Raw genomic sequence first — 26,879 nt, forward strand, 5'->3', positions numbered from 1 at the left:
CATGTCTTTCTCAATAACAGACTGTGGACTTTTCCTCCAGGAACTTGTCCAAACCTATCTTAAAACCAGCTACCTTATCTTTTCTTACCACAACCTCTGGCAATGCGTTCCAGAGCTTAACTATTCTCTGAGTGAAAAAATATTTCCCCCTATTGGTAGTAGTAGTAGTAGTAGTAGTAGTAGAAATTCAATCTACAGTTGTGAAACTACAATCTTATACTAACATTCTCTAACAGTAATTCCATACAAAACTGCCTTTGGAGAAGTCGCACTTAGTGCGCTTCAGCCTGGCACCTAAATTTTGCTACTTTTTTTTATTTTTTTAAAATCTATCCTTATATTATGCTGTGGGGGTTCGTTTCAGTTTTTCTGGCTTCCAAGTCAGATTGAATGCTTCCAAGCTATTGAATCAGAGAGGAAACCTTAGGGGTGGGGGTGGAGGGTGGAATGGAGATAAGAGCAAAGAGTTAAAAATGAGAGGCAGAAAGAGGAAAACCAGTCTCTCTCTGTCCTGGTGGCTGGCTGGTCTGCTTTCCCTGTGGGGTTTGGGGCTTGCTGAAGGAGGACGGGGAGCCTGGAGATTAAGTTACAGGACATAGTTAACTCCATAAACCTGTTTGGGCCGGAATGTGGTATTTAGGGCCTTGTAACAGGAAATTCAGTGCGTGTTGAAAGATGGGATTGAAAGCGTCTGGGAGCTGTGCCTGGGGACATTTGCTCCATTCTTTTTCTAGGGAATGGAGGTTATTTTAGGGTTAAGATTTTCCCCCTCCCCTGCCTTCTGGTTATTTTGGGCTGCTCTAAATTGGTAGCAAATGTCACTTTGGCTGTTAACATTTTATCTTCCCAGAGCTGCTATTGTTCATGGATCATGGCACATCTTTTGAGATACCCCAGATTAGGACATTCCCTGCTAGCTAGCTCATGAGTAGTGATAAAGTTGTTCTTTTTGGCTGTTTTATTCCTTCTTCCTTGCAGCTTCCAGTTCAGTCAGTAGCAGCTTCTGCTGGTCACTTGGGCCATGATCCCTCATTCTGAACTACCTTGGAGGGGGGTCCTTAGTTCATAACCTTTCAACTTAGCCCAATTGTTGACTGAAGGAGCTACATATACCTTAGCAGACTGGATGGACCATTCGGGTCTTTTTCTGCCGTCATCTACTATGTAATAATGAGTAAAAGCTAGGGACTCTTTCTTCCCTCTGCCCGCATAAATCCTGTGTATACCTTTTCACTACTATCAGCTCTGAGGTGAAGGAGCAGAGCCCCCACCAAGTATGACACTTGTCACGGATAAATGGGTCTGGCTTAACTTGCCATCTAAAACAGGTCCCTTTTTAAGCCCTGCTGTGCCACAGGGCAAATATCTCTAGCAAATCAGATTGTTCCAGATGGTACTTTTTACCTATGAAGTGTGTGACTAGGGCTGTCGAGTTGGAAACAATTTTGGATGGAGTTGTTAAAAAAAAAAAAAAAGTACTGACCCTGACTCTAGCTTCAAAATAAAAACTTATATTATGATAAATGGTAAATGTGTCATTCTATACTTGTATATAATTTTGTCCTGGATCTAAAGTATTGATCATTATAAGTTATATTTACCAGTATGTTAGATCCAGTACAAAAAAATTTAAAGCCTAATATCAGTAGGTGTCGGAGTTTGAAAGTTTGCTGTACTGACTCCACGGCCCTGTGTATGACTAATCTGTTGCCATCAATTTGATGCCAGTACAATGTAGTTGAGCCCTGTAAAGCTAAACTCTTTTTTCTCTCTCTCTTTCTCCAGCGGTGGAAACACAGAGCACAAGTTCAGAGGAGATGGTCCCCAGCTCCCCGTCTCCTCCTCCACCTCCTCGAGTGTATAAGCCCTGTTTCGTGTGCAATGACAAGTCTTCGGGATATCACTACGGTGTCAGCTCCTGTGAGGGCTGCAAGGTGAGTGGGTGTGCAGGGCTTGTTTTTAAAAAGAAGGCTGCGGTTTCCCCCTGCATCCTGTGTGGTACGAAACATGTTTCAGAAGCATGAGAAAGGTGGGGAAGGAGGGAGAGGCAATACGCTGTACTGAAATGTATTGCTTGAAGGGGATACCCTGCATATTCTTTGAGATGCACATCTGAAATGCTTTGTCAGAGCTGGTAGCAACAAGCTGTTTTGCTAGCGTGCCAATGTACATCTCTCAGATGTACCCATACCCTATACATGACTGGTGCCCAGTAACTTTAAAGTCACACATTTGCACATGCATTTGATGGGCTCTTGCAATATCTGAGCCTAAATCCCAGCCTTGATCGTTCTTTGGAGGAAGTCAGGCTCCGATTTGCAATCGGATTACAGTCTTCTACAAATCGGGGACCAGAAGAGAAGCAGCAACTTGCTGAAGGGAATGGCCTGGAGCAGGGTAGGGAAATAGGGAGTGAAGCATTTCCTACCTTTTGTGGCATTCTGAAAACTGGAAATTGGATGACTCAAGAACTGCCCTGTGTACTGATGCAGACTGCTACTGCTACTAAACATTTATACATATGATCACAGATCTGCTTTTCCTCCTTTTTGGAAACTGTCCTTAGTCCAGAGAGCAGCAGTACTCTGCTGGGCTGTTCACACTGGAACTGGATGCTTGCCTCTTTTTTTTATTATTATTATTTTAAAATGTGTTGCTTTACTTTCTGGATGGCACAGTTTCATTTATACAAAAAAAAAAATCCATATTATTTTGTGTATGTGCCCAGACATAGTTTGATGAGCTTATGTCTGGATACATATTTATTGACAGGTTAATCCTGGGCTTGCTTGTCTCCCATGTTGCTGTATCCAGCCTCTGGTGTCTTAGCTGATGCTACTAGTATGTTCTCTTCCTTGCCATGCTTAGCCTCCCCTCCTCCATTTCACCCATTGGGCTTTCTCGTCTCTCTTTCTCTCTCTGGCTGTGCCTACAGGGCTTCTTCCGCAGAAGTATACAGAAGAACATGGTGTACACCTGTCACCGAGACAAGAACTGCCAGATCAACAAAGTGACGCGGAACCGCTGCCAATACTGCCGGCTGCAGAAGTGTTTCGAGGTCGGCATGTCCAAAGAAGGTGAGCCAACCATGGGGTAATTTGGGAGGTGACTTTTTCATTAGCAGGGACTAGACAAACAAAATCTAGCTGGCTGCTTCTGATTAGGTAGTAAGCTTGGCGCTCTGCTTGAAATTTTGCCATCTGAAAGATGCCAGCTCCTGAGCCCCAGGGCCTAGTTGGCTGTGCGAACGGGCAAGTGATATGTGCTGAATGTTTTGCCAATGGCACGTTGCAGGTATAGATGTCCATGAAGCACAGACATATGACCGAAAAAGCCTCTGTTCACCAAAGGAGTTTGTGCCGTGAAGGGAGTGTGTGTGGCGCAGTGGTTAGAGCTACAGCCTTAGCACCCTGAGGTTGTGGGTTCAAATCCCTCGCTGCTCCTTGTGACCCTAGGGAAGTCACTTAATCTTCTCATTGCCCCAGGTACACTAGAGAGTTTGAGCCCACTGGGACAGATAGGGAAATATGATAAAGTAACTAGGATATAAGTGGGATATAAATAATTAAATAAATAAAATATACGAAGACTTTCGTTGTACTGGAATGGGAATTTAGCTTTGTCCATATTTTGATTTATATCAGTATAACATAAAGTTTGATTAGTAACACTTAGGGGTCCTTTTACTAAGGCGCAATTGCCATTTTAGCGCGCTAAATATTAGTACGTGCTAAACGCTAACGCATCCATAAACTATAAATGACATGTTAGCGTTTAGTGCACCTTAGTAAAAGGACCCCTTAGAGCAGGGGTCTCAAAGTCCCTCCTTGAGGGTCACAATCCAGTTGGGTTTTCAGGATTTCCCCAATGAATATGCATGAGATCTATGTGCATACACTGCTTTCAATGCATATTCATTGGGGAAATCCTGAAAACCCAACTAGATTGTGGCCCTCAAGGAGGGACTTTGAGATCCCTGCCTTAGAGGGACCTTTTCCAAAGCTTTTTCAAGCAGCGAATGCAGGTTTTACCATGCAGTAGACATTAGCATAGACCCCAGCTTTTGTCTTCTACATAAAAAAAAAAGCAGCCAGTGTAGTGAAAAACATGGGTTAGCTCAGGGGTCTCCAAACTTTTCGCCACGAGAGCCACATTGGGGACTTCAGCAATTTTCAGTGGGCCGTAGTAAAAAAAAAAAAAAAAAAAAAAAAGATAAATAGATATGTGAGTTTTATTGAAAGCAAAAAATGTTATAAACTAATTACAGAGCATGTGAGGTTAAATTATCATATATTAATGACGACGAACACTAATAGCAAATTCTCATACTTTCATCACAAATTATAATAAAACCATTAATGTGAATGATGGAACTGTTTTTGTGTTTTTAAAATTTTATTAAGCTGAGTAAACTGAGGTTCAAATTTTGAAATGCTAATTACAAGTAGCGACTGGTAATGAACTTCCAGATTCAATTGAAAGATTAGTCACAGCGCCAGCGTTACCTACAATGCTACAAATTGACGCTGTCGATCGAAGCCGAACTAGTATGAAGAAATACCGCGAAGTATACTGTACAATTACACTTTGGTATTAAATAAAGTTGTGAATAATATTAACATAATATGAAATATCAATATATTTTGAACACAATTTTAATGAATGCATTTGAAAGCTATCAACACCACAAGGTTGTTTTTTTGTTTTGTTTTGTGCAGATTCTCATTAGAAAATTAGTCCAATTGGTGCATTTCTGCACAATTCTTTCTTGGGCCGGATAAAATCATATTGCGGACCGGATGTGTTATGCAGGCCATACTTTGGAGACCCCTAGGTTAGCTGCTTAATTCTGGAGTGGATAGGAGCTGGGCGGGAGTAGCAGGTAGTGACGGTGCATGTGCTAGCTGTCAGGACTGCCAATAAGCATGGCTGCAGTTACCACCACCTCAGGAGGAGGCAGTAAGCGCAGATACTGACAGATGAACTGCCTTGGTGGTGCAATTTCCAGCACTTCCAGTCCCTTACCCAAGGTCAAATCTTAAGAACATAAGAATTGCCGCTGTTGGGTCAGATCAATGGTCCATCGTGCCCAGCAGTCTGCTCACACAGCGGCCCTCTGGAAAAAGACCAGTGCCGTAACTGAGACTAGCCTTACCTGCGTATGTTCTGGTTCAACAGGAACTTGTCTAACTTAGTCTTGAATCCCTGGAGGGTGTTTTCCCCTATGACAGACTCCGGCAGAGTGTTCCAGTTTTCTACCACTCTGGGTGAAGAAGAACTTACTTACGTTCGTACGGAATCTATCCCTTTTCAATTTTAGAGAGTGCCCTCTCGTTCTCCCTATCTTGGAGAAGTCCTTATCTACTACCGTATTTTCACCCATATACCGTGCACCCGTGTAAAACGCGCACAAGGGTATAGCGCGCGGGGAACACAAATTTATGTAAAAAAAAGTTTAATATACCGCGCACACCCGTATACCGCGCATGCCGCCCCGACTCTCCCGTTGCCGCCCAACTCTCCTTTCGCCCGCCCCGACTCTCCTCTCCCCCTTGAAGTCCTGTCCCCACCCTGAAAGCCTGATGCCCCCCCGACATCCAATTCACCCCCCCCCCCGCATGACCGCTCGCACCCCCACAGCCTCCCCACACCCCCCCCCCCCATCATGGAGAAGCTCCTACCGTTGTCCTGCTGCTTCCTCTGCCGGTGGTCCCGGCCCTTCTTTGAGCCCTGTGTCTGCACTGCTTCCTCTTCCGGCGGTCCCGCCCTTTCTCTGACATCAGAGAAAGGGTGGGACCGCCGAAAGAGGAAGCAGCGCAGACACAGGGCTCACAGAAGGGGCGGGACCGCCAGCAGAGGAAGCAACAGGACAACGGTAGGAGCTTCTCCATGATGTGGGGGGGAGGCTGTGGGGGTGCGAGCGGTCCTTCGGGGTGGGGGTGCGAGTGCAAGCGGTCCTTCGGGGTGGGGGTACGAGCGGTCCTGCGGGGTGAATCGGACGTCGGGGAGTGGGGGGGGGGCTAAGTATGTAAAAAAAAAAGTTGTAAAACGCGCTCACGCGTATTACGCGCATGGTTATGCACGGTTTGTAAAATCGTGTATACCGCGCGCGTTATATGCATGAAAATACGGTAAGTCTATTCCTTTCAATACCCTCCCTTCCCCCCCCACCTCTCAACTCTCCTCCTACAGAACCTATCCAGGGTTCCACGTTGGTGGTCCAATGATTCCTATCGGCAGCGATCCACCGGTGTCGATGCCTTCTAGCGGTGGGACCATGAGGCTACTATTAGGGGCATCGATACCATTTTGGATTTTGGTGCCAATTTGGGCTGCAGTGGAGGGGTATTGCTGCCATCAGGGACAGGTCAACCACCAAGGCAGAAATCCCCGGGGAAGGCTCTGGGGCACAGAATGGGATGTTTTATCACAGCCATGCTGAAACAATCATGCTGAATCATCTGTGAGAGAACAGCTGGATCTGCCCATGGGAGGGGGGGGGGGAATTTGCACCCCCAAATGAGGCCCCGCAGCATTGTACACATCACATCTTACTTAATTCTGGTATACCCTGGACAAGCCACAGAATGGAATGATTGAGGCCCCGCAGCTTTCCTTACCCAGCACCCAGCTGTCCCTGATACAACCTTTCAATTCTTCTGTATCTTACCGAGATACCTGAGAGGGAGAGAAGCCATGACGGAGGGGATGAGTCACTGGAGAAGGAAAGCTGCAGGAATAGTAGTGGATGACCTCGGAGGTTTGATGGGAGGAGAGGGGGAGACATGGTGGACCAGGGAGAATGGAAGAGAGAGGCAGAGATGACAGGGACCTTAGGAGGAGAAACTAGCCATCGTTATTCTACAATAATTCATCATGGCCAATTCAGCACTGAAACGGCCACAATGAAACAGCCACGATGAATCGTCCTAACCCCTGGGGGAGAGGCGGGGTTTTGCTGTCAGAGGGATCTGACTTTGGAGGGAAATTTGATCTCAGAGAAGGGATACCAGGTATGGATGGAGGAGAGAGGATCAGAGGAGCCTTGAGGTTAATGTGGAGGGAAGGGGGGCGGAACATGGACAGGATGGCAACACCCCAGGCTGCTGTCATTATATGCAGGAGCTAATTGTGTGGACTCTCTGTGCTATCAGCTCTGGCATGTAACGCAGTGCCCATGAGCTGTGTGCCCTGTGGTATAAATGCAGGGCATGCCCCCTGCATTTACTGCACAGGCTTTGCTTTTACTGCATGTTAAATTTTTGCTGTGAATGTACACTTGGTGTGAATCGTACCACACCTAAAAGGCCCTATGAGTGCTTAATGAGATTTCTTTACTTATCCATACATAGGGGTGGCACTTTATTAATGAATGGCCCTTTGTTAATGAATGACCCTTCAAGACTCAATTATCCCCAGGGTGGCCGGCCAGCCCCATTTTTCTTTCTTCAGACCAGGCTGATCTGGTCCTTGCCATTCCTCTGTTGCAACAGGCTTGTTTCGATTTCCCTAGCATAAGACTAGGAACTGTTAAGCTCACGAATGTAGCAAGGATAAAATTGGAACCAGAGCTGTCCATTCTGAAAAAAATAGAAAGGGATTGGGACTTCTATTCTGCCTTTTTTGTAGTTATACAACCACACTTAAAACTGTTTACATACAGGTACTTCAAGCATTTTCCCTATCTATCCTGGTGGGCTTGTCAAGATCTGTCTAATGTACTTGGGGCAGTGGAGGATTAAGCGATTTGCCCAAGGTCACAGGGAGCAGCACGGGGTTAGAACCCTCAACCCCAGGGTGCCTAGGCTGTAGCTCTAACCACTGTGCCACACTCTCTTCCAATACAATATCTGAAGTGAGCCAAGTATAGAACAATGAAGCCATTGTGACATCACTGATGAGGTTGGCTCTTAGGCATTGGTGGAATGAGGCATTATGACATCAGGGAAAGGGTTTGGGACTTGTATACTGCCTTTTTGTAGTTTTACAACCACACTCAAAGTGGTTTACATACAGGTACTTCAAGCATTTTCCCTATCTGTCCCAGTGGGTTCACATCTATCTAATGTACCTGGGGCAGTGGAGGATTAAGCGATTTGCCTAAGGTCACAGGGAGCAGCACAGGGTTTGAACCCACAACTCCAGAGTGCTGAGGCTGTAGCTCTAACCACTGCGCCATACTTTCCTCCATATAACTTGCTGGTCACTCTATTCACCAATTCTATTGCGTGTTGCCAGAACCCTATTTTGAGGTCTGGTTCCAAGTTTCCAAGTTTTATTAAAAATTTGATAAAACGCTTATATAATTTCTAAGCGATTTACATAAGAACATAAGAACTGCCATCACCGGATCAGACCTTCGGTCCATCAAGTCCGGCGATCCGCACACGCGGAGGCCCCGCCAGGTGTACACCTGGCGTAATTTATAGTCCACCATATCTTTATATGCCTCTCTTAAGGAGATATGCATCTAGTTTGCTCTTGAAGCCTAGGACGGTCGATTCCGCAATAATCTCCTCTGGGAGGGCATTCCAGGTGTCAACCACTCTCTGAGTGAAGCAGAACTTCCTGATATTAGTCCTGAACCTGTCCCCCCTCAGCTTCATTCCATGTCCTCTAGTCCGTGTCAAATTGGACAGTGTAAATAATCTTCTCTGCTCTATTTTGTCGATTCCTTTCAGTATTTTGAAGGTCTCGATCATATCCCCACGCATTCTCCTTTTCTCAAGGGAGAACAATCCCAGTGTTATAAGTCTATCCTCATATTCCAGTCTCTCCATACCCTTCACCAGTTTTGTTGCTCGTCTCTGCACCCTCTCCAGCAGTTTTATATCCTTCTTTAGGTAGGGAGACCAATGTTGGACGCAGTATTCCAAGTGTGGTCTGACCATTGCCCTATAAAGCGGCATTATAACTTTCTCCGATCTACTCGAGATTCCTTTCTTTATCATGCCCAACATTCTATTTGCCTTCTTTGCCGCTGCCGCGCATTGTGCCGACGGCTTCAGGGTCTTATCTATCAGTACACCCAGGTCCCTTTCTTGTTCACTCTTCCCCAGAGTTGCACCTGACATTGTATACTCGTATTCCTTATTCTTATTGCCTAAATGCATTACCTTGCATTTCTCCACATTGAACTTCATCTGCCATTTCTCCGCCCATGTTTCTAACCGACACAAGTCGCTCTGGAGTTTCTCTCTATCCTCCTGCGATCTGATTGCCCGGCATAGTTTTGTATCGTCTGCAAACTTGATGATCTCACTGGATGTTCCTTCCTCCAGGTCATTGATATAAATATTAAAAAGGATCGGCCCAAGTACCGAGCCCTGGGGTACACCACTAGTCACTTTCTCCCAGTCGGAGAACTTCCCATTTATGCCCACTCTCTGCTTTCGGTTTTCCAGCCATTTGCCTATCCATCTTTGTATATCTCCCTCTATGCCATGGCTTTGTAGTTTCCTGAGAAGTCTTTCGTGTGGAACTTTGTCGAACGCTTTCTGGAAGTCCAAGTATATTATGTCCACAGGCTTCCCACTATCAATTTGCTCGTTTACGGACTCAAAAAATTGGAGTAAATTCGTCAAACATGATTTCCCTTTCCTGAATCATGCATTTTGGGGTGGTATGTTTGACACAATGGTCACTAAGGGGTGCATTCAACAAATGGGCGTGCAAAATTGAGTACCGAAAATAGTTCTATGACAGGCATTCCAAGATCAGTGTCCTTTGTAGAGTACTGTGTAGCACGGAGATCCGCGCCCAGCTTTTTACGTGAGGTTTTACACCAACTGAAACCTGGTTTAAATCCTGTCAAGTAAGTTTGGCACAGATCCCCAATATTCAGTAATACTGTGCACATCTTTAATGAATGCCCTTGACCGGCCCATGCCCCTCGGCCATGCCCCCTTTTGAGTTGCACTATGTAAAATTTGTGCACAGATCTTTATAGAATAGTGCTTAGCAAGATTGTGTGCACCAATCAAAAATGTTACCAATTAATGCCAAAAATTGTTAGCACCAATAATTAGCGCTAATTGGCTTGTTAGCCAATTTAGTTCTGTGCCTAAGTGTGCATGCCATTTATAGAATCCAGTAATTACAGGGTAATTTCTATAAATAAAGATGCTAACATTTATGAGATGATTCCATATGGATATGATTAGAATACTGGAATATAAGTATGTGTTTATGCTCATACACACATACAAGCTGAAAGTCTGTTTAAATGCTATTCTGCAAGTACTCATTGAAACAAAACAAAATGAAGGCAGATGGACCATATGGCCTATCTAGTCTGCCTAACCATTCCATCTACTATCTCCTCCTCTCTCTTAGAGATCCCACATACTTGTCCCAAACTTTCTTGAATTCAGATAGACTTTTTGTCTCCACCACCTTCACTGGGAGACAGTTCGAAGTATTTTCCACCCTTCCCATAAAAAGTATTTTCTGAGGTTACTTCTGAATTCCAGTGCAAAGAGTACAGCAGTCTGGACTATAGGTTTTCCCCTCCTAATCACAGGAAGCCTGCAGAAGGCATCAAACAGATTATTTAGTTCCACCTCCTTGTGTCATTGGGCAGTGCCCTTCTCCCTCAGTTCTTATTTCTGCACGCGGGTTGCAAAGGTATCATTTCTTCTGCTGTTTTTTTTCAGATTTTTTAAAAATCTGATTCTGGGAGGCTTTCTGGTGTCCAAGAGCCCCCAGTATTCTAGGGGATATCTCTGCCTGGGATAAGATGCAGATTTTGTAATCAGAAGTCATAAATCCCTTTCATCTGTCTGGCCAACTCTTGGTATTGACAAGCTGTGGTCTCATGGGAAAGACAGCCTCCAAAGCTACTATTTTCAGATGGATTTGTATGTCTATTGTTTCTGCATATATTGGCAGTGGTAAACAACCTCCGATTTTGTTGAAGGAAGTTCCACAAGAAGTATGGCTTTGTCATGGGTGGAGTCCAGGCTTTACTGCCTGAGGAGATTTGTAAGGCAGCTACATGGACCACGCTCCATACTTCCACAAAATGTTACAGAGGAACATGGCAGCACAACAAGATGCAACTCTTGGGTCCTAGTGCTTCAAGTAGGCTCATCTATCCCATCCTAGATTCAGGGGACTGCTTTAATATGTCCCTATACTCCAGACTACTGTACCTTTTACACTGGAAGGGAAGATTAGGTTCTTACCTCGATAATCTTCTTTCCAATAGACAGATACAGTAGTCTGGATACCTGCTTAAGATCTCAGTTATATTGTGGAGTTCCAGATGTTTGTCTTTGGGCAGCCAAAAGGTAAAGAAATGATCATGGGAAGCCCATCTAACAGAGATGAAGAGTGATAAAATAGCTCTCTTTTTCAGAAGCTTATAAGAAGCTATAAAAGTTGTATAAATGTTAGTGCTGGTTGCACTCAGATGGGTTGTTATGTTTCACCTTGGTTATGGTATGTTTCTATTTGATTAATTACTTGTTTTAATTGCAGCGCAGAACAAAATTGACTTTTGTCAGGGAGTTCCCCGTGTTCTCCTTATTATTTCTTCTCTTTAGAAGTTATCCATTGCTTTGGTATGAACTGATATAGAAGGGCACAGCCCTGTGACACAATGAGGTAGAGCTGAGGAATCTGTTTGATGTCTTCTGCAGGTTTCCCATGACTAGGGAGATAAACCCTATAGTCCAGACTACTGTACCCATGTACTGGAAAGAAGATTATCAAGGTAAGAACCTAGTCTTCCCCTTTCACCTTCATCCTATGCCCCCTCATTCCAGAGTTTCCTTTCAATTGAAAAGAGACACGCTTCTTGTGCATTTATGCCACGTAGGTATTTAAACATTGCTATCGTATCTCCCTTCTCCTGCCTTTTCTCCAAAGTATTGAGATATTTAAGTCTATCCCCGAACGCCTTATGATGAAGACCACAGACTATTTTAGTAGCCTTCCTCTAGATCAGAGGTGTCAAAGTCCCTCCTCAAGGGCCGCAATCCAGTTGGGTTTTCAGGATTTCCCCAATGAATATGCATGAGATCTATTTGCATGCACTGCTTTCATGGTATGCTAATAAATTTCATGCATATTCATTGGGGAAATCCTGAAAACCCGACTGGCTTGTGGCCCTCGAGGAGGGACTTTGACACCCCTGCTCTAGATTCCAACTCCATCCCCTTTATATGGTTCAACATTTTGATTCACGATTCAATATAACAATAAAAAAATTACAAGATTACAACTTTGGCCATCCAGTTTTGTTATTTGATGTAAAAAAATAAAACCCTTCCCCCTCTCTTCCTTTCTGTACACTAAAACCCATTTTCATTGATGACTCCATCCTCTTTGTTTATTTATTTCTTTTTTTGAAGGTGCGGTCTTCAGAATCGTACATAATATTCTAAATGAGGTCTCGCCAGAGTCTCATACAAGGACCATTTCTCTCCCTATATACTCTAGCATCTGTCTAGCTTTCACTATCACCTTTTCAACCTGTTTTGCCACCTTAAGATCATCACATGCTTATTACATTCAAGTCCCACTCCTCTTTCATACACAAAAGTTCTTCACCCCGTAAACTGTACTGTTCCCTTAGAATTTTGCATCCCAAATGTATGACCCTGAATTGTTTAGCATTAAATCTTAACTGCCAAATTCCTGACCGTTCTTCAAGCTTCGCTAGGTCCTTCCTCCTGTTATCCACACCTTCAGAGGTATCTACTCTTATTGCAATCTTAGCAGACAGTCTTTCAGCAATATCACTTACAAAAATGTTAAAAAGAAGAGGCCCAAGAACCGATCCTTGTGACACACCACTGGTAACATCCCTTTCCTCAGAGCAATCTCCGCTGACCACTACCCTCTTGTCGCCTTCCACTCAACCAGTTCCTGACCCAGCTGTCACTTTGGGACCTATGTCGCATATTTGATAGGTGGGTGTACACATGGGCGCAACCTAGGCAGGACCTGCACTTAACATGCATAACTTGTAGAGAAATTATTGGTTATTCTTGCATCACTGGCATTTAGGTATGCACACTTACAGTAGCTCTGCGGCTGGCATTAAATGCTTGTTCCTAAATTATATGTGCGTATCTAACCTGTTTTGCTTGTATTCTGTAAAGGATGATAGGCATCCTCAGCATCTATATAGAGGTATACTATTACAGACTTGCCCTACAAGAGCTCAACTTTTAAAATAGGTGTTTATCTATGCAAAATAGGTGCCTAAAAATTGCTCTCTTCCCCCCCCCACCCTGCGTAAAAATACATGTGGCATTCCTCAGCGCGTGTGCTTTTGTCCTCCAATGAGTGGAGGCTTTCTCGTGGACAGGGAATGTCGCTGTACATGTTTTTACATTTTCAACCCTTTGTGCAATGATGAAAAGGGAAATATTTAGTTCTAGAGAAAGCAGGTACAGCTCTCTGCAGGTACTCTGCACTTTTCAGAAAGGAAAGAATTACGAGTGTATTTACACGGTGAGAATCTGGGTAACGTTGGCAGGTTATTGTATTTGTGTTATTTTGAAAATGGCCCCTATAAACAATTAGAAGTTACGTGCCCTGATGATCTAGCTCCCACTCCTTCCCCAAGACCCTCCCCACCTCTGCCTGCCCCATCTGATGTCCATAAAAGCCTGTAGGAGGCGGCAGAGTTTTCCCCAAACCCCCTTACGCTCTGTTCAAAGAAGCAAGTGATGCAGGAAGATGCTCAACTAACATTTTGGTTTTTTTTATTAATGAGTTTCTTTGCAGAGAGTTGCAGGTAGGGATCATTAACATTTTTTGTGCTCTGATGGCCTTTTTGTTAGTGCTAAAAGTGGTGGAAACTTGTGTATTACCAGTAACAGTGTGACAGATGTTAAAATGGAACTAGGGCAGTAGCACGAGAACCTGGGGAACTGGGTTTGATTCCCACTGCAGCTCCTTGTGACTCTGGGTAAGTCACTTAACACTCCATTGCCTTGGTACAAGATAAGTACTTGTATATAATATAAGAACATAACATAAGAATTGCCATACTAGGACAGACCAAAGGTCCATCAAGCCCAGTATCTTGTTTCCAACAGTGGCCAACCCAAGTCCCAAGTACCTAGTTAGATTCCAAGTAGTAAAACAGATTTTATGCTGCTTATCCTAGGAATAAGCAGTGGATTTCGCCATCTAAATAATGGCCTATTGACTTCTCTTTTAAGAAATTATCCAAACCTTTTTTAAACCCCGCTAAGCTAACAGATTTCACCACATTCTCTGGCAATTAATTCTAGAGTAGAGAATGACATGATGACTGTTACCTGTGGGTGTCCACAGGTAACCCGCTGAAATCGGGAGGGGAAAAATGGTCACCGCGGATATGGGGACAAGGTCATTCACTGCCCCATGAAGCAGTGAATGGCCTTGTTCCCGCAGTTAAGTGAGGTAACGCGCACAAAATCACCCCTCATAATCATGCAGTCCAGCAGCACCCACCCTCCTTCCTCCCAATCACCGCGATCCGGGCATCTCCTCAGCTTCGCTGGCGATTTTCATTGTCTCTGAGCGACACAAGCCTTTAAACAAGTCACGTGTGGCTGCCTGAAACTTCTCCTCTGATGCAACCAGAAACAGGAAGTTGTGTCAGAGGAGAAATTTCGGGCAGATACATGCGACTTGAGAAACAGGCTCGGGCTGCTCAGAGACAATGAAAATCACCAGCGAAGGTGAAGGGAGTTGCCCAGACCGTGACGATCGGGAAGGAGGGGGCTGCTGGACTGCGTGAAGGGCACTGAAGGGAAGTGGAGAGAGAGGGGGAGGGATGAGAAGAACGGACGCTGAAGAGAAATGGGGAGGCGAGAGTGGGGAGAAGATGCTGAAGGGAAATGGGGAGGAGAAAGTGGGGATAAAACACTGAAGGAAAGTGGGTAGGAGAGAGAGAGGGGAGCACATACTGGATGGAAGGAGGGGATAAAGGAAAAAGGGCACGTACTGGATTGGGGAGACAGATACCAGATCTGAGGAGAGAGATGCTACTACCTGGGGGAGGGAAGAAAAAATGGAAGGGAAGAAGACAGAGATGCCAGACTATGGGGGGAGCATAGCAAAACTCGATTACTGCAATGCACTTCTCCTTAACATTACACAGAAAGAAAAAAGGAGACTTCAGCTGATACGAAACACTGCCATTAAATTAATATATAATGCTAGGAAATACGACCATGTCTCACCATTGTTAATAGACGCTCATTGGCTTCCAATTGGTCATAGAATCACCTTTAAAATAATACTGCTTCTCTTCAAAACTCTAACCTTCAATGAACCTCAATTTATATCTAGATTATTAATACCTCACAGTACTCAATGCTCACTCCACTCATCTGGTCAAAACCTCCTTACAGTCCCCTCTCTGAAAATTATTGGAACAAGAAGATCTGACATATTCTCTGTGATGGGACCTCAATGGTGGAATGCCCTGCCACAATATATTAGAAATGAAAAAGATGTCACAATATTCAAAAAACTTTTAAAATCTTATCTATTTAAAGATGCTTTTAATATTTAAATTTTTAGTGAGATTTTAAATCATGCTGTGGTTTAACTACCCCTTACCCTCTTGTTTTTTCCATTTTTCTACCTTAAATTGAAAATTGTAACTTTTATTCTTTCCCTACCGACTCATGTTTGTGTTCTATGAAAGTATATTGTTAAATGATTGTTTCTTTGTATTGTACTCTATTTTGATTTTGTACATCGCTTAGTAATTCTAATAAGCGATTTATTAAATTTATTAATAAACTTGGAAACTTGGAAGAAGATGGGTGCCAGACCAATGGGGGGGGGGGGGGGAAGAGAGAGAGGCACAGTAACAGAACAGATGCCATATGGAAGAGGCAGAGAGAAGGCAGACAGTGGAGGCGCCGGGACTCGGCCCTCAGCTACAGGCAAGGGTTGACGCAGTTGACCCGTTTAGTAATTTCAAGTTTACACTGAGTGGTGTCTACTGCGAGCTGTCCAAGCTTAAGGTTAACAAGGCAATGGGACCTGACAATCTACACCCCAGGGTGCTCAGGGAGTTGGGTGATGTGTTTGCGGAACCGCTATCCGCGCTTTTCAATCTATCCCTTAGTACGGGCGATGTCCCATTGGACTGGAAGACGGCTAACGTCATTCCACTCCACAAGAAAGGATCCAAGATGGAAACGGCAAACTACAGACCGGTGAGTCTAACATCAATAGTGAGCAAACTAATGGAAACTCTAATCAAACACCAATTGGATACGATCCTGACCGAGGAGAATCTATGGGATTCCCGTCAACATGGATTTACAAAAGGGAGAGCCTGCCAATCCAACCTGATCAGCTTCTTTGACTGGGTGACGAGGAAGCTGGATGTTGGGGAGTCCCTGGACATCATATACCTGGACTTCAGCAAAGCATTCGATAGCGTACCACACCGCAGGTTGCTGAGCAAGATGAGTTCTATGGGATTGGGCGATACATTGACGAAATGGGTTGGGAACTGGCTTGGAGGTAGGCTTCAGAGGGTGGTGGTGAACGGCACCCCCTCCAAAATGACAGAGGTGATCAGTGGGGTGCCGCAGGGCTCGGTCTTGGGCCCGATCCTTTTCAACATCTTTATAAGAGACTTAGCGGAAGGGCTGCGAGGTAAAATGACATTATTCACCGATGACGCCAAACTGGGCAATGTAGTGGGCAAAAGCACAACGGACATAGATTAAATGCCCGACAACATGATGCACGACCTACTCCTACTGGAGCGCTGGTCTAGGTCCTGGCAACTCAGCTTCAATGCCAAAAAATGCAAAGTCATGCACCTGGGCAGCCAAAATCCATGCAAGACTTACACCCTTAATGGTGAGATCCTAACAAGAACTGAAGCAGAACGAGACTTAGGGGTGATCGTCAGTGAGAACATGAAGACTGCCAATCAAGTGGAGCAAGCTTCATCCAAGGCAAGGCAAATCATAGGTTGCATACGCAGGAGTTTCGTCAGCCGTAAGCCTGAAGTCAATATGCCATTATATAAATCCATGGTGAGGCCCCACCTGGAGTACTGTGTACAGTTCTGGAGGCCGCATTACCGCAAGGATGTGCGGAGACTTGAGTCTGTCCAGAGAATGGCCACCAGGATGGTCTCGAGACTCAAGGATCTCCCATACGAGGAACGGCTGGATAAATTAAAGCTATACTCACTCGAGGAACGCAGAGAGAGGGGTGACATGATCGAGACATTCAAGTATCTCACGGGCCGCATTGAGGTGGAAGAAGATATCTTCTTTTTCAAGGGTCCAGCGGCAACAAGGGGGCATCCGTGGAAAATCAGGGGCGTGAAACTGCACAGGGACACCAGGAAATTCTTTTTTACTGAAAGGGTGGTTGATCGCTGGAATAGTCTTCCACTTCAGGTTATTGAGGCCAGCAGCGTGTCTGATTTTAAGGCCAAATGGGACAGACACGTGGGATCTATTCACAGAGAAAGGTAGGGGAGGGTCTTTGGGGTGGGCAGACTAGATGGGCCGTGGCCTTTATCTGCCGTCTATTTCTATGTTTCTATGTTGGAAGGAATAGCATGACGAGAAGATGAGGAAAGCAGACAACAAAGATTTTTCTATTTCTCTTTTTTTTTTTTTGCTTTAGGATAAAGTAGTATATTAGTTGTGTTGATAAACATTTATAAACAAAGCCTGCCAGCTGAAGATCTCTTCCTCTAGTTCGGCAGCCAGAACTTTGATTTATAAAATTACAATTGTACAGAATATTGTTTCTTTTTAAACTTTAATAAAATAAGTTCAGTATAAAACTATTTGAAGCTTGTGCAGATGGGATCAGATGGTTTGTGGGGACAGGGCAGAGATGGGGACAAATTTTTTCCCCATGTCATTCTCTATTCTAGAGTTTAATTGCATATTGTGTGAAGAAATATTTTCTCCAGTTTATTTTAAATCTATTGCTCAGTAGCTTCATCGCATGTCCCCTAGTCCTAGTATTTTTGGATAGAGTGAACAAGCGATCCGCATCTACCCTTTCTACTCCACTCATTATTTTATAGACCTCTATCATATCGCGCCCCCCCTCCCCCGAGCCATCTCATCTCTAAGCTGAAGAGCCCTAGCCTTTCCTCATAGGGAAGTCGTCCTATCTCTTTTATCATTTTCATCGCAGAAAGGCGGTATGTTAAGTACCGTTCTCCCTTTAATACATCTGGAGGTTGTAATTCACATCAGTAAATAGGTCCTTGATTAACTACTTAGGAAGTGAATTGGCAGGGTCGTGCTCTCAGTGTGGGACAAAGGCATAATTTAATAGCTGAATTACTCTGGAGAGAGGACTTGGCTTTTGTTATTTATGCCATATATTTCAAACACCCCTCCCTACATCTCTTCAAGCTTTTTAATTTGCTATTTAATTTCTATTCTCTCTTCTGGTCTATACTTTCTCATCCTCCTGCCTAATTTAGCCTGTAGATGTACTGGTGGAAGGTAAGGTGCTGTGCAGAACTACCGTGCCTTTAAGAAGGTTGTCAGTGACGACTCTGGCTGCAAATGATGGAGTGCTGTTGCTTTACTTCTGGCTGCTCTGGCAGCATGTCCCTGCCTGTCCCTTCCGCTCCTGCATTAATCACCAGCTCCTTAGCAGCACATCATTACAGGAGCGTGTCTGTCCCAGCCCATGCCATTAATTTTGAAACAGTCCGTCACTTTAAGGAACTGGCAGGATTTATTCTGCCGGAGATCAGGGGGTCATAGCAGGGGAGACAGGAAGTGAGGGTGGTCTGTGGGAGTGAGACACTTGCAGGCCAAACCAGGAACAGCCAGGCTGGAATGGACTCGGATGCTAAAGGGATATACAGAGCTGCCAAGTGCCTGTATGGAATTTTTGGACTGATCCAGAAAGCACTGGGCTGCAAGCTCAAAAGTAAGGAAGTTGTAGTTTTCTTCCATGTGAAATTGGCATTGTTAGCAACGGAATGCACCAAAAAAGGGTGTCAAAAATCAAGATGGGTCTAATGTTTAATTTCAGGAACTGGGTCTCTTGTTGGTTTAAGGATATTTAAACCCAGAATCCATTTTTCTTATTCCCCAGCCATCTTCTTGCATGCTACAAGAGAATTTTCCTCTGCTTAGATTATAATTCCAAAGTGTCCAGATGACTCCATGTTAGAAGGGATAGATTCATCCTGCCTTGGTTTTACTCCCACTGCACTGGTGGACTTGCAGGCCTATTCTTTGTGGTGTGGAGGGGCCCTGGTATCTCTTGTGGCCGGCTTCTTTCTCTAGCTGAGGAGGGATCCTGGCGTCTCCTGTGCTTGGCTCCTTTCTCTTCCCACAGCCTTGAGCTCACAAACTATTAGTGGATTTCCTGTGGCTTGGGCTGTTCTGTTGCCAGAGCTTGCTTGCACTTTATCCTGGGGTGAACAGGAAGTGCAAAAGGAAAGTGTGGAAGGCATGGCTCAGTCAAGCCTGTAAAGTCAGAGCAAAATGGAGAGGTGGGGAAAGATGGGACAGAGATACAAAGATAAAGCGAGAGGGTGGAGAGGGGGCAGAGATGAGGAGAGAAAGAGGGAATATGCATACTGAGGGGTAGGATGTGGGTGTGCCGAATCTCCAAGATATTTAAGATGAGGTGTTTCAGTGTTTTCTTAAAGAGAGAGCGTTACTCCGTGATACTAGGCTGTTTGGGTACCCAGGGTGTTGACTTATGCTTTCTCTTCACTCTTCCAATACCAGTCTATATAGTCTCTCTTCTCTTCTCCTGTCAGGCCCTGCCACCTGTGCACAGAGGTTGGGAGGTCAGGCTTGAAAGGGTCAGGGGTCATCTTTTTATAATGCTTCCTAGTCAGGTAGGGTAGGAAGTCAGAGAGAACCTGGGAGAGGAGAGCTACGACTTACAAGCCATTCCGGGTCTTCATCTGCCATTTTTAACAGGGACATCACTGTTTAATCCACAACCTGTACCTGTGGTAAGAAATCACTGCTCTCTGGTACATAACAATTTTACGAGTAAGTGAACAGTGGAGCTGATTGTCCAAATGACTGTCATAGAATATATATTTACCAACCCAGAAAATGTTTGAGATCGGAAAATAGCACGAAATTGAGGTTAGAGGGTGAGATGGCAATCTCTCATGTTAGGATTGGGGCAACAATGTTGTCTGTGGCAGGCGCCAAGCTCTGGAATGCGCTGCCTGGAGTTCTGCGATTTTGTGCTGGGAGGATAAATTTCAAGAAAATGTTGAAACCGCAATTATTTGTCAATGCCTTCCTGTGGTCATGATTTTCTTTGATGATGCTTCCCTTTGCCTGAAAATGCTTTATGCAAGTTTGTGATTATCCTGGGAGAATGAAGTTCAGGACTATGTTGAAAATGTTTGACTGTTAATCCCTTCCTATGTTAGTCTTGTACTGACCTGATTTGGTACTGTTCGTGTATGGCGTTTATGATGATTTGTATATAATTTTGTAAACCACATAGCTAATATGTGGTATAGAAATTTTTAAATACATAAGAACATAAGCATAAGAACATTAGCCGTGCCTCTGCTGGGTCAGACCTGAGGTCCATCATGCCCAGCAGTCCGCTCACGCGGCGGCCCATCAGGTCCAGGACCTGTCTACTAGCCCTCTATCTATACCCTTCTATCCCCTTTTCCTTCAGAAAATTGTCCAATCCCTTCTTGAACTCCAATATACTGTATATAAATTTTTTTTTGCCCTAAAATATATTGTTGGATTTGGTCTTTGTGGGAGGACACAGAAGTTCTCATGGCTAGCTCAGAGCTTGAGGACAGGTTGAAAGACTTAAGGGAGGGGGAAGAAAGGTAGGTAGAGGATTTTGTTAAAATGGAGCCTCATAGCTTGCTTTTTGCAGTTCAGAAACAAAGCTCTGAACCGAAGCATATGGCATTTGTGTTGCTCTTTGTAAATTTTGCAGCCAGTTGGAGTGTTGCAGAGTTAGCTCTCCTGAATAGGAATGCTTATGGTGAATCTACAGCAAGGTATCCCCAAAGATGAGAAATCTTATTGCAGTATTGGTAGCCACTTCAGGCTTGTGCAGACGAGGGCAGAGGTTGCAGGAATGGGGCTGGAACTCGCGGGGATGGGACGGGGATAAAGAGATCCCATGGGGACTGGGAAAATTTGTCCCTGTGTCCCTCTCTATGTGCAGCCTCTTCCCCCCTCCTCCTCTGGTGCCACTCAGCTTGAGGTTTTGGTCATTACCTTTTCATGCAGTGCCTCAGGCAACTGCCCTGCTTACCCTACCCTCAATCTGATCCTGAAGTGATGCAAAATAACTTTTGCAAGAAGCTAGAGTGTTTATTTTTTTTTTTTTCATTTCCCCTCTGATAGTAACCTGCAACTATATCTTTGATCCTTGAGTAATTAGTAATTGGATCAAAGTACGGTAGATATTTTTTGATAATATCTCATTCCATTTACAGCTAACTATTTTTGAAATTTAACAAGAGGTTTAATCCTGCTTTTGGCAATTATCACAATGAAGTCAGTTGGCAGGGCGTCTCCCCCTCTCCCTCTTTCCCCTTCTGAGTATGACACAAATTCTCAATTTTAGCCAAGAAAGGACCATCCTCCGCTCACAATCTGAGCCAGAAGGCCAGAGAGAAAGGGAGTTGCTCTTCAGTAACTTTTTACAGCACTCGCAGTGCTAACTCAGGGTCTCCAGGTACTTCCAGCCGTGTCTTTAATATGATGTTATACTGGGACTGCTTTACAATAAGAGATAAAAAAAATATATTCCTGCCCTTTCCAACCCCATCTCAAACACCCCCACTCTGATCTAAATGCTATAGGTGGTCTTCCCAAACTAGTTCCTATAATATATCTTCCTGATTCTTGAATATATATGATGTAAATATACAGACTAGACTAGAGGTAGCCCCTATTAAACCTAAGCGTGGTCCACTGACTGTTCTCCTATACGGTTCATAGACAACCCCGCGAAAGACAAAGGCGCGCACCGACAACTGAGCGCAAGACGGAGGCGCGTGCCAAAGAAAATTACCGTTTTTAGGGGCTCCAACGGGGGGGTTTTGTTGGGGAGCCCCCCCAGTTTACTTAATAGAGATTGCGCCGGCGTTGTGGGGGGTTTGGGGGGTTGTAACCCTCCACATTTTACTGTAAACTTAACTTTTTCCCTAAAAACAGGGAAAAGTGAAGTTTTCAGGAAAATGTGGGGGGTTACAACCCCCCACAACGCCCCCACAACGCGGCGCGATCTCTATTAAGTAAAGTGGGGGGTTCCCCCCCACACCCCCCCGGTCGGAGCCGTAAAAACTGTAATTTTCTGCGGCGCGCACCTCCGCGCTGCGCTCAATTGTCTGCGCGCGCCTTTGTCCCGGTGCGCTTTTGACCTGACACCCTCCTATACACATTCTCACCCCCAGCTTGTCCCGAGACTTGCTGCTGACACTACGTCTGTTTTAGTTGTTCTGTTCCTACCTAAGCTCTCTGTAAGTTTGAACTGTGTATTCCCAAACACCCATACTTTCCTCACAATACTGAAAGATTAGTGAAGGAATCCATGCAGTCTGCAACTCCAGACTTACTGAAGAGTCTTGTCATGCTGGAAGAAAACAGAATAACATAACGAGCCATTTATATCCCACAAAACCTCTCAGTTCGATGCGGTTAACAAATGCAAGAACTGTTCATGCACAGGGAATTACATATTTGAATTACAGAATACCTATCTATAAAATTTGGCAAATAGATGAGTTTTGAGCATTCTTCTAAAAGTTTGATACGAACAGAAATTAGATATCAAGTTACTAAAATTCTTGCCCCAGAGGCTTGATAAGCTAATGTTCTATTGGGGAAAAAAACCCGCCTATAAATGAAAATAGATGAAGTTTGTGCAGATTAAAAAGTGGGGATTAAAAAGTGAAATGAGGAGCAGCTCGAAGGGGCTCAGGGTTAGAGACAAGAAGATGAGGGCTGACGGAGGGGCATGGTGGTTGGAATTGGGATTAGTTGGGGTTTGGTTGGAGAAGAATGTAGTGGAGAGGAGGTGAGGGAGAACATAAGGGTGAGTGATGGGTTGAGAGACATGGATAGAGAATAAAGAGGGGGGGAATTTAGGCAAAAAAAGAGTGTGGGAGAGTAGGCCTTTTTTTAGTTGCATGAGTTACTCCAAATATGTATAAGCAGCCAGGCTGGCCCCCTCATCCGAGGAGGAAATCACCAAGCTAGCTGTATCATTTGAGGGGAATCCCCCTGTGCCGTTGCCTGATGACAATCTTGTCTGTTATGTTGAGAGATGTTTGCCAGAGAGGCCCCCAGTGGAAAAATTGTGAAGATTACTGCTATATGGCTATTCTTCCAGAGGTAAATTAAGATGCAAGTTAGAGAGTGCAGATTTTGGACTTTTCAGGACAAAGCCGAGCAGAGGTACAGGACACGCTCTAGAAATGAAAAGAGCTTTGATTTAAAAATAATAATAATAATTTTAAGTTGCAAGGATTTGCTTGTAGCATAATCCTTCAGGACAGGACCCAAACAGAAAGCCAAATACTTCATGTCACAATTTGAAATTCTCTTTTTTTTTTTTGTTTTGTTTGTGTCTGAAAAGTCCAGATACCTTCCTGGGCTGGGGAATCATCAGCTTGTAATCTTTGCTTCCTCCCTTGTTGTCCCAAAGAAACTGCCAGAGGAGACGCAATTCCGTTTTCCTGAAGCCTGGCGCTGCAGGACTTGATTTGCAGGGTCAGGAAACGCTCGGGCCTGTTTATCCTGCCACCCAGGGCGGAAATGTTAGAAAGATCTGGATTAAAAATCCCTGTGTGCTTAGAAGACAGAGGGGTTTCAGCAAACCTAGGATCAGTGTTTTAAACTTGTGCAGTCACAGCAGTATCGTGATGGTGCCTTCTTGAATACACAGCAGTAAAGAACCTTGTCTGTATATTATAGTATCATAGATATTATCTCCTGTCCTCTCTTCCCCTGAAATTTATAATCTGCTGGACTGTCACTTGCTCAGACTTTAGTTTCCTACATCGAAATATGAACAAGGCATGCTAGTTAGAGAGTAAAGCAGAATAGGAGTGTTGTAATTCTGCAGGAAAATGGAATGTTTACATGTGTGTTTGAGTTATGTGGACATATTCAATAGTCATATTGATCATGGGGGAGAAAAAACTCCCTGTAGTGCTTTAAAAAGGTGTACTGTTTAATGAATGTGGAATCTGAAGCATGGGATCTATTAATTTTTATAGTTCTCCATTGACAGGCTAGGCCAAGGATGGGCAATCACTGTCCTCGAGAGCCACAACCCTGTCGGGTTTTCAAGATTTCCACCATGAATATGCATGAGATTTATTTGCATGGGCAGCTTCCATTGTGTGCGGATCAATCTTGTGCATATTTATGGTGGAAATCTTGAAAACCCGACAAGGATTGTGGCCCTCGAGGACCGTGATTGCCCATCCCTGGCTGAGCAGTCAGTGTCTGATACCATCAGCTGACTAAGAGAACACTTCCTGTTTGTTGTTGCCCAGTGCACTCACAAGCTGAAGTTGCACAAATGTAAACTGATTTAGGACTTTTGGGTTTTTTTCTGTATTTTTTTTGGGGTGGGAACAGCGGTGAGGAACGACAGAAACAAGAAGAAAAAGGATATAAAAGAAGAGGTGGTGACGGACAGCTATGAGATGCCCCCTGAGATGGAGGAGCTGATCCAGAAGGTCAGCAAAGCCCACCAGGAGACCTTCCCATCACTTTGTCAGCTGGGCAAATATACTACGGTAAGGATGAAGGTGGGGGAAGGGAGTTCTGGGCATGTACACATATGGATGCATTTGCTCAATGTATCCTTTTTCATTGCTGCAGTTGCAGTTGAAATAAGACCCCCCCCCCCAAAAAAAAAAAAAAGAAAACAGACTTCCACTTACCAAATCTAGTTTATTTTTTGCCATAATTGAAGCCCATATATTTCTAAAGACTAGTTAGACTAGTTAAGATACGCTTGGGTGAAACCCGTTCTTCATGCAGACTTCACCAGGCCTCTTTGCCTGGGTTGGAAATTTTTTATAATTTTTTTTTTGTTTCATTAATTTTAAAATTTTAGAAGCTGCTATTAAAAGCAACAACTTTTCACACAAATACGAGTATGCAGATATTGACTGAATTACAATAAAAAGAAAATGCATACAAGAATTCAATAGTTAATATAACCATGGAAGATGAGATGGGGGAGGGGGTGGTACATAAGTGGCCAGTGTATGATAAAGGCCTCCATAGTGCTTGTGAAAAGGCTGCTGGCCTGGGCTGGTTTCACCGCAGCGTCTTGGAAGACTAGAGGGAGTATCTAAACACAGAATCCTTTGTTTGGATTCCTGACTTTTCACAGTTGTCTTCCTGCACCTCAGAAAGCTGTAAAACTCTTGTGTGTGAAGATATTTTACCCTTTTTTAATTCCCTGTCGACACTCAATGGCCCTCTTGTCCAGGCTGATACTTGCTCTCGTTTGTGACATGGTCCAGACTGTACACGGAGGTTTAGAGGTGACTACTGAAGGCCCATGATATAGAAGCACAGTCCAGAAGTAGCAGGGGGTGTTATAGAATAGGAGTGGGGTACACTCGCATAACTGTGTGGCTTTGTTTCCCATTAGGGTGTTGCAAGGCAAAATGAGATGAACTTAGTAAAGATGTATGTATGAGATGGGGAGGTCTTGATTTAAGAAAAGGGAGGGGGTGCTGCAGGGATTGGATTAAATTTATTATCTTTGATATTCTTCTCTGACAAGTGTATTAAGCGGTTAACAATGCTACAGTAAAAAAAAAAAAAATACCCACAATTAGTGGCATTTCTATATAAAATTACAAGACATTACAATAAAAAATATAAAGCATAACTATAAAATATGAGGTACTTCTTCATATTCAACCATATCCCTAATTCTCAAATCAATAATTTACAGATACATAATATTGTTGGAAAAAAATTTGACTTAAGTAATTTTCAGAAAGCAAAATAAGACAAGCCATCATAGTAACATAGTAAATGACGGCAGATAAAAAACCTGAATGGTCCATCCAGTCTTCCTATTAGTTATACTCATTAAAATTTTTTTAAAAAGCTATTCAGCAAAGAATACCAAAGGGCCAGTCCAATGTACCATATATACTCGAATATAAACTGGGATTTTTGAGCCCAAAAATGGGGGTCCCGGTTTATATTTGCGTCAATGCCCCCTCCCAGAATTTTTTAAGGCCGCCGCCACCAGGCTCTGCCCCCCTCCTCCCTGCCATATCATACCTCTGCCGATCTGGTGGAGGTGCAACGGGTCCTCTGCCAATCACTTTCCAAACTCCTGCCCCACTGCTAACCGGCTGCGTGATCCAGTTCCTTCATATGAGCTGCATGAGCAGCAGTGCGATTTGGCGCTGCTTCTCGGCGCTGAGCCGGCTTCCTTACTGGCTTCCGAGAATTCTCACGAGCCAGTAAGGAAGCCGAGAAGCAGCGCCAGGTCGCACTGCTGCTCGTGCAGCTCAGATGGAGAAATTGGATTGCACAGCCGGTTAGCAGCGGGGCAGGAGTTTGGCAGTGGAGGGTGCGTGGAGCAGTCGTGGGGCTGCGGTCTGGTGGGTATGGCTATCGGTTCTGCCAGTGCCTTACCCTGGAACAGGAATATGACATCAGAGGGGGTGGGGGCCAGTGGAGTTGATGACCACACACACTAGACTGCAGCTTCATCCTCCACCATCTTACTGGCTGCACACTTGGGTGTGTCTCCAGGAGATGGTTTGGAAGCAGTGCTGGAGTGGTTACAGACTTGGGATAGTAGATTCTAGCCTTTTGGGTTTGTTTTTGTTACCATCTCCCTGTACCCAAGTGTACCTGTGTATTAACCCTTGAGAACCTGCCTAGAGGTACTACTGT

General features: G+C 44.3%; 1 protein-coding gene across 5 annotated transcripts in view; it reads left to right on the forward strand.

Moving 5' to 3' along the window:
• The window catches only part of RARG (retinoic acid receptor gamma), a 343,469-nt gene that overhangs the window by 301,307 nt on the left and 15,283 nt on the right, over window positions 1-26,879 (forward strand). For 3 of the 5 annotated variants that reach the window (XM_033937126.1, XM_033937128.1, XM_033937129.1), the window contains 3 exons: window positions 1,786-1,934; window positions 2,936-3,077; window positions 24,567-24,739. In XM_033937126.1, the coding sequence (XP_033793017.1) occupies window positions 1,786-1,934; window positions 2,936-3,077; window positions 24,567-24,739 (464 nt within the window). The remainder of the gene's footprint in view (window positions 1-1,785; window positions 1,935-2,935; window positions 3,078-24,566; window positions 24,740-26,879) is intronic. The other 2 variants (XM_033937127.1, XM_033937130.1) reach the window with 1 other exon arrangement.

This window comes from Geotrypetes seraphini, chromosome 3 (assembly GCF_902459505.1).
Source record: "Geotrypetes seraphini chromosome 3, aGeoSer1.1, whole genome shotgun sequence".
Lineage (NCBI taxonomy): Eukaryota > Metazoa > Chordata > Amphibia > Gymnophiona > Dermophiidae > Geotrypetes > Geotrypetes seraphini.